An 11,269-nucleotide genomic window follows, 5' to 3' on the forward strand; every position below is an offset into this window, starting at 1 on the left:
GGTTTCTCCTGCAAATTCCAGAGTTTTGGGGTCATATATTGACAACCCAAGTATCTGAACCCTACATATAGCTTTGGTATAGCTTATGCCATGTTTTGCAGTTGGATGTTGCAGCTGGGAATCGTTTTTAGAGAGTAATCTTAGAGGAAACCCAATCACCCTGTCTTCAGCCTCAAGATGTCAGGAGTGTCTGCCTAGTCCCATGCCTAGACTCTGCTGCAGTGTAGTGTTTCTGACACCAACAGGTGGATTATTAAATCCTGTGTAGTGGTAAAATGCAACCTAATGTGGAACTTCTTTTGTTCTCCAGTGGGTATTGTCAGTCATGCTATTGTGTGTTGAGTGCCTGTGGATTCCAGGTAAGCCAGTATTGTTAACCAGTCACTTGTGTGCAGAGTGTTTCTTTCAGTACTTATATAACACCCTCCTTCCTTCATGGACTGGTAAGGACAACATCACCCATTGAACAGTGACAATTAACCAACCAGCAAAACCTATTTCTGGTTGTGATTCTGACCATATACCTTCTTTTCATGTGTATGTAAACCACCCAAGCGTTTATGCAACAAAGGTTGTACTGTGTAGCATGGATCCTTCTAAATATACCCTGTGTTGACCTATACAAAATATACAATGTCTAGGCTAACACTGTCAGTTGTCCTTGGTCTCCTCGTCATCACACTGAAGGCTGAAGATGTTGAGACAAACCCTGGTCCAAGATTACCCAAATACCCGTGTGGAGAATGCAAAAAGGCATGTACAGATTATAAAGGCGCAAAAGCCAGCATTTTTTTGTGAACAGTGCAATACTTGGTTTCACGTTGCCTGCATAGATATATCCGATGTGATGTTTTCCTGCTTAGCGAGGTCAGACCTACCATGGGAATGCACAAGCTGTGGCTTCCCCAACGTGTCAGCTAGTCTGTTCGACTCACTCATTGTTGACGGCAGTACACCTTCCACAGAGAGTGGCTCATCAATTCCAAGCAATAGGTCTTCAAGTTCTGGATCAGATCTACCAGATTCACCTGCTGCGCACTCCTCACTAATCAAGGCAAACTCGACAGCAAGCCATGTTACCAACCTCAGGACCTTGACGATCAATTTTCAAAGCATCCATAGTAAGAGGGAAGTGTTTTGGAGTCTATTGGATGCTACCAAACCAGACGTCATTTTTGGATGTGAAACCTGGCTAAAACCAGATATTACCTTAGGAGAGATGTTCCCACCTGGCTACAATGTGTACAGGAAAGACCGAGAGGATGGCTATGGTGGAGTGCTCTTGGGTGTCTCTACCTCCATAGACAGCCAAAAAAATCGAAATTGATTCAGAAGTTGAATTTGTCGCAGCCAAAATAAACTATGGCAAAGGGAACCTTATTGTAGGTTCACCTTATCGTCCACCATGTAGCAAACAACCTTTCATGGAAGCACTGACCAACTTAATTGAGAGCATAGCAGCCAGCAACACTGGTGCTCCAATCTGGATAGCAGGTGATTTCAACCTTCCAGACATCAAGTGGGACACAGATCAGGTTATCAAACACCAGTACCCTAAGGAGTTAGCGAATCAGTCCTGCAATTGTTGGCTAGTATTGGTATGGAACAGATCACTGACTTTCCAACCCGTAATGAAAACATCTTGGATGTTATTGTCACCAACCGTCCCTCTCTCGTAATCCGATGCGAGGGACTGCCTGGCTTGAGCGACCATGATGTGATCTATGCAGAATGGAATATCTGTGCAAGCAGACTAAAACCATCTCGCCACAAGATCTACCTGTGGAAGCACACAGACTTTGAATTGATACGTGGGAAGACAAGAGACGTTTGTTTCAAAACACTCTCGAGCTAAACCGGTGGAAGCCTTAAGCCAGGACATTGACGAATTCCTAAGGAGAATTTTGAGTGAAAATGTTCCCTCTAAATTCAGTTCCACCAGGCACAGTCAACTGTGGTTCAACACAACAACAAAAAGAATCTGTCATAGGAAAACAAGATCTTACGCCAAGGCAAAAAGAACTCAGAAAGAACGAGACTGGAAAAGGTACAGAAAACTGAAGAAGGAAGCTCAGACATCTTGTCGTAAGGCTTACAACAAATACCTCAATGACATCATCTCTAGCGAACCTGGTGCAAGCAAAAGACTTGGTGCCATCATCAAAGCAAAACGCTGTGACCAAACAGGTGTTGCTTCTCTGGAAGAAGGTCAACAACTGTTCACTGACCCCAAGACTAAGGCTGACCTGCTGAATCGCCAGTTTGCTTCGGTCTTTACTCGTGACTCTGCATCAACCTTACCCGATCTGGGACCATCCCCTCATCCAGCAATGAATGACATCTCCGTCAACACCAATGGAATTGTCAAGTTGCTGAAGAACCTAAATCCATACAAAGCTTCAAGACCAGATGGTGTCCCTGCTAAGCTCCTGAAGGAACTTGCTGAAGAAGTAGCCCCAGCCATTACCTTCCTCTATCTGGCGTCACTTGACCAAGGGTCTGTTCCATCGTCATGGAAGAAAGCACTCACCTTCTCTATCTTTAAAAGGGTTAACAGGTCAACAGGTCATCATCAGCTAACTACAGACCGATATCACTGACCGATATACTGTGTAAGCTATGTGAACATGTAGTCCACAGTGCCATCATTACTCACCTGGACAAGCACAGGATTATTGGCGATGCCCAACATGGTTTTCGCAAGCGACGGTCCTGTGACACTCAACTCATTTTGACAATCAATGATCTCGCTAGAGGCATAGAAGACAAGGGTCAGACAGACCCTATCCTTCTAGACTTTGCCAAATCCTTCGACAAGGTATCCCACAGGTTGCTCCTTCATAAGATGCAGCATTATGGAATTCGAGGTCACACACTGAGGTGGGTCGAAGAATTCCTCAGTGGCCGCTCACAGCAAGTCCTTGTAGATGGAAAGATCAGCTCTCGGGCTAATGTGAAATCTGGAGTCCCCCAAGGCAGTGTCCTTGGTTCTTTACTGTTCTTGATCTTCATCAACGACTTACCAGACTGCATCAAGACCTCCAAAACCCGCCTTTTCGCAGATGACTGTGTATTGTACAAAAGGATATCCTCTAAAGATGATGCTACACCACTACAGGGAAATCTGGATTCCTTACAAAAGTGGGAGCGTACCTGGTGCATGCAATTTCATCCGGCAAAGTGCCAGGTGATTAGAGTCACCAAAAAGCGCAAACCCTTTTCTTTCCCGTACCACATACATGAAACCCTCCTGGAGGAAGTTTCATCTGCCAGATACCTGGGCCTTCACGTTGACAACAAGCTTAGCTTCAACTCACATGTTGACATCACAAGCAAGAAAGCAAATTCCATCCGTGCTTTCCTCCAACGCAACTTCAATCATTGCTGTAAGAAGATCGAGGAGATGACCTACAAGACATATGTCAGACCCATTGTAGAGTATGCAGCTGCTTCATGGGATCCCCACACCCGAAGAAACATCAACAGGATTGAACAGATGCAATGCTGTACGCTTTGACCTGGTTGACATAAAATGGGACAACCATCTCACACCGTTGTCTTCAGTCACCAGGGGCCACACATGCCGTTTCTGGACTCCAGTCTGTACTTCCCAGGTTCTGGCTTCCTCCTTCCCACGCACATGCAGGGAATGGAATGCACTCAAGGAGGATCCAGCTGACTTCCCATCACTTGATGCCTTCCAAAAGGTATTATGGGAAGTCAAACTGTAGGAATCATACCTACAATGAATTTTTTAACTGCACCTCACTGTAAATATGTGCACCGAGAGCCCATATGTGCTCACAGTTTGATAGATGAGCGCGCACCACTCTGCAGTGTGATTAATCTTCAGACCCTGAAGGATACACTACATAATTATGGAAGAAGAAGCACATGGATTCATATTTATTCGATTGTTGTTTTTACATTTGCTTCCTTATAAAAACAAATGAAATGAAAATGATCTACTTCATTTTCCCCTCTCCTTTTTGCCTCACAATTATCACAATACTTTGGAGATGATTACATATTCTATTTTGTAGACGCGTCCCTTCCAGTGATATAAGTAAAATCTAATTTCGAATTTTACCGCGAGGCGTCGATCCAAGTCAAGCAGCTGTCGATTGAATATGATCGCGGTCTCTTGCTTTTATTTTCTTACAATTACTAGAAATACACATTCCCAAATTAATTCATTCAAATCCTTTTTCCCCTTTTTTTCTTCCTTCTAAACTTTGGTTATTGTAATGACATAACATATGGTGAATGAATATCCAATCCTCACCTAGCTAGTCTATAATTGTTATTTCTACAACATTATCCTTCTGATTTTTTTTCCATTTTGTGATAGATAGTATGCTACGTCTTATATACATCGAATAATGTTATGCTCTATTATGTAAGTATTTTGAATCAATTTGGAAAACAGTATGCTAAGCCTTATGCATCGTGTAATGTTATCCTCAAAATGTATGTATTCTCTTGTGTGTGTGTGTGTGTGTGTGTGTGTATGTGTGATTTGAAAAAAACCCCAGAAATTCAACCAACCAACCAACCAACCAAACAAACAAACTAGCAAACAAGCAAGCAAACAACAACAATCATAAACAGAAAAACAAACAACAAGTCACCTGTTTGATTTCATTCGTATGACTGCTATGAGAATTTTGGCCTTAGAAGTCTTGAATTTACCCCCCCCCCCCCCACCTATCTTTCCGATCCAGTAATATATAGTTCATTGACATCGTGAATGAAAGTGACGTAGAGTAACAGATATGATAGTAACAAAAATGGAGGTGTTTATCATCTTGATTACTATTGAAGTTGATGCTGTTTTTACGTTTGGATTTTTGTTTGTTTGGTTTTTTTTTTCATATCTGATGCATTTATGTTGTATCTTATCCTCGTGGACCTCCGGAAGAACAGTCCAAGGACTGAAGTATGTGCCTTGCTTAAATAATGGAAGGAAATGAAATGAAAATAAGAATGACCATAATGAAAGTCGATTAGTGTTAATATTCATGATGATCTCAAGGATTTTATGGTGAAAATGATAATGCTAAAACAGATGCTTTCGAAAATGATCATTACAATAATGATATTATGATAATGAGATACAGAAGAAATGAAGAAGACAGAAAGAAGGTGGAAGTAAAAGAGAAACATGAAGGCCAGATCAACCGAGGGAATTATCATTGTGCATTGCAAGGGGAATCAAAAGCTTTAAAGATTGTACGCAGACTTTCGATCATGTATAATTGTATTACAAACTGAAATGTTAATAGATACAGTGTTCACCATATCGAGTATGATTGCTGAAAGACACTCGTGTTGAGTTATTGTTTCTGAAAGATTTTTCCCTAAAGCCACAATTATTTTCCACAAGATGTCCCCTTATTCAAAATGCAAAAATTGTTCATTTATGCAGATCTTCTTTCTTTTTATATCTAGTTGTTTTGGTACAAACCCAAAGCAACATTTTTCCTCTTTCTTTACTTTTCACGTATTGAGACAATCCTGCCAATGTGGCTTCCATGAAAGGAGTGCACAACAAAAACAATAATAATGATAGTACGTATTCATGAATAAAGATAAGCAATACATCACATGAAACAAAAGTGATGCTTTGAAAACAATGCTGCATTTCGTTACCTTTCATTTCATTTCCTATTCAAACGTTGTTTTTTTTTTGATAAAGAGCTTGCCATTTTACAGGAATTGATCATTCGATGAATATATCAAACGCATTTATGATGGACACCGCATTTGTAGCTGGCTTCCTCAATCGTTAATGTGCATATGCACAACCTCGCGATGGTAGAATGTGCACTTGTGCTCATGTGTTGTGCGTGTGTGTGGACTTTTGCTAAAGAGAAAGCAGTAGAAGTAGAATAATAATAATAATAATAATGATAATAATGATAAATAATAATAATAATGATAATAATGATAAATAATAATAATGATAATAATAATAATAATAATAAGAAGAAGAAGAAGAAGAAGAAGAAGAAGAAGAGAAGGTCGAGAAGTAGTGGACGAAGAAGAAACAAAAGAAAAGAGAACATATAGCTGGTTTTTCACCTTTGCTTCTCCCTGAGTGTCTAACATCCCTAATGCCTCCTATCCGTCCATCTTGCTAGTTCCCGCCAAACATTTTCCTTTCTTTACGAGTCACTAGGTCGGCCGTATCTCCGCAGACAATAAGGCGATGTGTAGCAAATGGCCGTATTTAATCGGGCCTAAAAGCTCGCGCTCTCCCTCTCTTTCGCGAGGCAAATAGCATCGCTCTGTTAAATAGCGGTAGAAAAAGGGGGTTTAGTTTTTTTTTTTTCCGTCCACAAAGCCAAAGTGCAAAGGAGAAAACGAAGTGCAAAAAAATAGATGGGGGGGGGGGGGGGGGGGGGGTAGAAAGTTAGGTGACTCGAGAGATTCGAGTCGAGTGGTGTGCATTTAGCCAACTCCCAAAGGGTGTTACAGCCGGGGGAACTGGTGGGGAAATCTTGTCGGAAGGTCACCCTCATCTCCGGGCCGGCGCGCGGGTCTTACTATACCACTACACTCGACAATTATAAACTCTGCCTTACTTCTTACCCTATATAAAGACACCCCTACTGACTTCACACACCTACGTAACATTGCCTTTCAGTTGCTGTCTTTTGAGGCAAGACAACCGTGCTATCCAATGTGACGTCACTGACTTCAATATTGTTGCGTTAAAAGTGCAACACTACTCTATACGTCAAGTCGACTGCATCAAATGAAAAGAATTCAGATAAACACGATGGTAACAAAAAAAAAAATAAATTTGAACTGGCCCTGAAAATAAGAAGCTTATTGCAAGATGAAATGTTCCAATTCCCTAGAAAAGGTGACATTCATGGTCGCAATCACATTTTTAAGCAAGCATTCGACGCTGTCATTGCCTGGCAAGGCTCAGTCTTTGTTATTTCATTTGATAAACGCTAAAAGAACATAAATCCTTCACGTCACATTTTAACAGATATTGAAATGAATAGAACACAGAAACATAGGAAAGGAATAATCTGTGTTGAAGCGAAAGAGGTTGTGGTTGATACAAAATTAACTACAAAATACGTAAACAGCTAGTATGTGTGCGTTGCGTTTACATCATGTTCCCGGCGGCAACGGCTACGGCTACGGCAAATGGGTTTGAGACATCTCCTGCATCCCCCTCCCCCCCCCCCCCCTCGCATTCTATAGCTATATGATATAGCTATCAGACGCTGTTCTCACGGCGTCTGGTCAGGTTAGACTATCAATACTTTCAGTCGCGGCGATCCACGGACAGCCTCCAAGTTTTGTTGCGGCCTATTACGTGTCTCCCCGTTTTGTTGCGTTCACCCCGTTGTGTTGCGTTCACCCCGTTTTATCACTGCATACAAGATTCCTCATTAGCACCGGGACTGCCGTGGCAAATTTTTTGACACTTTAGAATTCTGATAAGGCATCCACGACAATCATGGCCTGTCGCGTTTGCCTGTCCCGTCTCACCGCGTTGTTTGAAGTCCATCCCGTTTTGTCCACTTTTGCCTGAAACGGGACTGTCGTACTTGCCGGGAACATGGTGTAAACGCAGCTTTAATGATGATAGGGGCTTCTTGTTCTATTTATGAAATAGATCGTAGAGACACATATTAACGTTTCGTTAAAACGTGGCAAACTATTTTAATTCTCGTAAATATATTGTTTTATGTGTGATTATTTAGTCGATTATGAAACTTCTCCCATGCCTATGCTCTACTAAATGACTGCTTAACCTGCGATTTTGAAAGATAACTCTTTCGGGGTGAAGTTTGATTTAAGATGAAAATGAAAAATGAAACGACATGAAATGAAATAAAAGATATAAAATATAGTGGAGGTAAATGAAACGAAATAAAATGAAATTGAATTGAACTGACAAGGAATGAGGTGAGGAGAGATGGAACGAATGGAATGGAATGAAATAGAATGAAATGAAATGAAATCAAATCAAATCAAATCAAATCAAATCAATTCAAATCAAATAGAATAGAATAGAATAAAACAGAATAAAATGAAGTGACATAAAATAGAATTTAATGGAGTAAATTGAGATAAGGTTTGATGAAGGCGAAAAAAAAGAATTGAAATAAAGTGAGGTAGATTAAACAGAAATCAAATAATTACGCAAAATGAACTGAAGTGACCCAAAAAGAAACCGAATATAATAAAGAGAAATAAATTGAAGTGTAATAAACTGAAACAAATTTAACTGAAGGGAGATGCTATGAAATGCGTTGAACCGAAGAGGAAAATATAGTTGAGATGGAGGGAGGGAGAGAGAGAGAGAGAGAGAGAGAGACAGACAGAAATGAATTGAATGAAATGATGTAAGCCACAATGGAATGGAATTGAATGAAATATGCGCTGCCGCTATGTCCAGCCCTAATCGCTTTAACCGGAAACTGCCAATTTGCGCGAAAACTATGTGAAGTTACTTTTTGAGAATTCGGGCAGCATCATTCATGTCTGCTATGATGAGTGGGTATTCATTCTTTGAGACAGGGTATTATCCTTGTCCTAATTACTCATTCATTCGCTGTCGTAATCGAGCATTCTTCTTTACTGAAAGTAAGCTTTGTTTGCTGATGCTCATAAATGTGTCTAAATCCGCAATCTTACGTCCCCATAATCATGATGGAGATATAATGTACATAGCCAAATAATAGTATATGAAGAAACTGAATGCAAAGAATAATTAAACGCTATTTTCTTTTCTTCACAACAAGGTCATCATGAAAAAGAAACAAAAAATCTTTTTAATGATTATATACTGCGTTCGTTACGTAGCAAGAAATATCTTGAAGTTATTGGTGAAATTATCACACTTAATTCAATAATTTTCTTTGTTTTTCATCATATCAAATCTCAAAATCTCAAATACAAATAATCTCAAATGGATGAAATTGAATGTACACCTGTATCTGTTTTTGGCAAGCAAACTCTTCATTGTATAATAATGATATCATATTATGATCAATATAAAATACTGGTACTGTATTTCAAGTTTAACTTTTTACGCAGGATTATAAAATACTCTGGTTACCCCTGTATTCATTTGTTCTTTTAATTTCAATTTCAAATTTTGCTTTTGAAATTTTCTTTTTCAAGAATACAATATACAAACGAAAATACAATGGCAACAATTTTGCTTGTGCGTGTACCGTTCTTGTTCCTTATACGTTGGGTAAGGTCTGCTGTATAATCAGAGCTTTAAATCGCAATATCCAGTCAACCGCAAATATAAAGAGAGTTTGTTTATTTGTTTGTTCGTTTTCTTCAACGATAATCGTAGGACCTGAAGAGATTTGCATCGTGATCGACGAGCGCCCTCTGGTACCAGCGGCTTTGTAACCATGGTGCATAGAGCAGAGGTACGCGTTGCAGCACAATGCACCATTCTTAAGATAAAGAGATTATTCTGGATAAGTGAGCTTGGGTCATGAGTGTTTCCCCCATCTTGCCTCTGTACATCCTCGCCACGCTTTTTATGTTCCTGTCTAACAATGGTATGTAGCTCCAATCCATATCCCCTTCCTAACCCCTTCACATCCCGGCCTCCCCACCATCCTTCAGTACAATATGGCAGTGGAAGGTTGAGGGTGATCTCCGCAGCTCAGACAACGAAAGCGAAACAAAGAAGAATCGCGTCTACTTCACTAATAACCTTATGCAATGGAGAAAGATCGGGTTGACGTACGCAATTCTATGAGTCTCGGTTTTGGTACTGCTGCTGCTGTTGTTGTTGTTGTTGTTGTTGTTCTTTGAACGAGGAAATGATAATGTCTTATCCTAATATACCTGTCCCTTCCATTTTCACTGTTTGGATTCGAGTTGCGTGCATTACTGGTTTGCAATGTCGGACACGGCGCTGACGAGCTTTCTGACTGTCAAAATAAGCTGATAGACGAATGTCCAAAGTGTCATGAATTATCTCATTCATCTATTGACGTGCTGATAAGAATTTCCAAAGCCAGTCGCGGATAATGTAACAAAGTAGTCCATTACACGTCATATTTTCTTCATAGGCAAGATGGCATTGGTTAGAGACGTATTCTTTCCTCTCTTTTTTTTATGTGGCAGTCAGAATGTAAAGAGGCGATGAATCAATTAAGAATGTGTATTTACAGATTGGCCTAAGGATCAATGACGCGTTTTTGCTCTCCATTGTTACGTAATAATGCCCGTCGCCTCAACGGTGAGATGTCATATTGCAGTCGCGTGGATGGAACGCGCCGTTTGCTGCAATTAAGTTATGATGAGAAACGCGACATTCCCCGACGCACCAGACAATTGTAGACAATGTTACTTCCGCCCAACGTTCTCACGAATCCGAATGGTCATTTGCAGTTACACCTAAAACAATCAAACCAACAAATAAACAAACAAAAAAGAGAGATTCACTAACATGCAAATGGCCTTTGTTTTCCTTGTTTATTCGGTAGGACTTGGCATATTGTCCGTGGGTAGCACGAAATGGATTTCACAAGATTCAATAATATGTCTTGACCAACGCATCAAATCTTGGTTGACCGGAGCAGTGTCCACTTGGCGGAAATGAAGATATCCTGTGTTTGGGGATGGGGTGGGGTTAAAGTCCATTTATGACAGTTGTTTATTTTGATTTCTCATGTAGCACTTTAACCTATTTTTGCCGGTGAATTCTATGTTCCCAGAGTTCACACGCATAGCTATATTTCACACACGTATTAGCAGTAATGATAGCAGTAATATTAGTGTAGTATCAGTTCTGGTAATTTCACACACATAGCTTTATTTCACACACTTAGTAGCAGTATTCAATTCAATTCAGTTCAATTTTTATTTTCCACTCATGGGGTGGAACACCCTCGTCAGCCAAAGGCTGGTTTTCAGAGGGGTCCACACATTGATTAAAATACAAACATTATACGTACAGTATGACAAGGATATACATCACATGATATGCAAAGAGCAAGACACAAGGTATATGCACCATGATCGCTTGTTTCAGACACAAAAGTAGAAAAGGAAAGAAAAACATTATCTACAAGGCCTTAGATTACAACATAAAGAAAAAGAAAAAAAATAAGGGCATGTGACACTGAATTTCAAATACATAAGAGAATCGGTATTGCTGAGATATTTTGACTGTGAATTGATGAGTAAAAAAAGGAATGGCTTAAACTCCATCCGGTTAAGCATCCTATATTTATACTTATTTTATATATCTATGTAATTGTTT

At 40.0% G+C, this 11,269-nt stretch overlaps 1 protein-coding gene across 1 annotated transcript; it reads left to right on the top strand.

Moving 5' to 3' along the window:
- Positions 1-633: 633 nt before the first annotated feature.
- LOC139708074 (uncharacterized) lies at positions 634-3,517 on the top strand. The gene is made up of 4 exons (XM_071620058.1): positions 634-734; positions 1,412-1,561; positions 1,934-2,497; positions 2,755-3,517. Exons 1-4 carry the CDS (start codon positions 634-636, stop codon positions 3,515-3,517), a joined length of 1,578 nt encoding a protein of 525 aa, XP_071476159.1.
- Positions 3,518-11,269: the final 7,752 nt, after the last annotated feature.

This window comes from Diadema antillarum, unplaced genomic scaffold (genome assembly GCF_040938485.1).
Source record: "Diadema antillarum isolate AM-2024a unplaced genomic scaffold, OU_Dant_1.0 seq00001299_RagTag, whole genome shotgun sequence".
NCBI classification, from domain to species: domain Eukaryota; kingdom Metazoa; phylum Echinodermata; class Echinoidea; order Diadematoida; family Diadematidae; genus Diadema; species Diadema antillarum.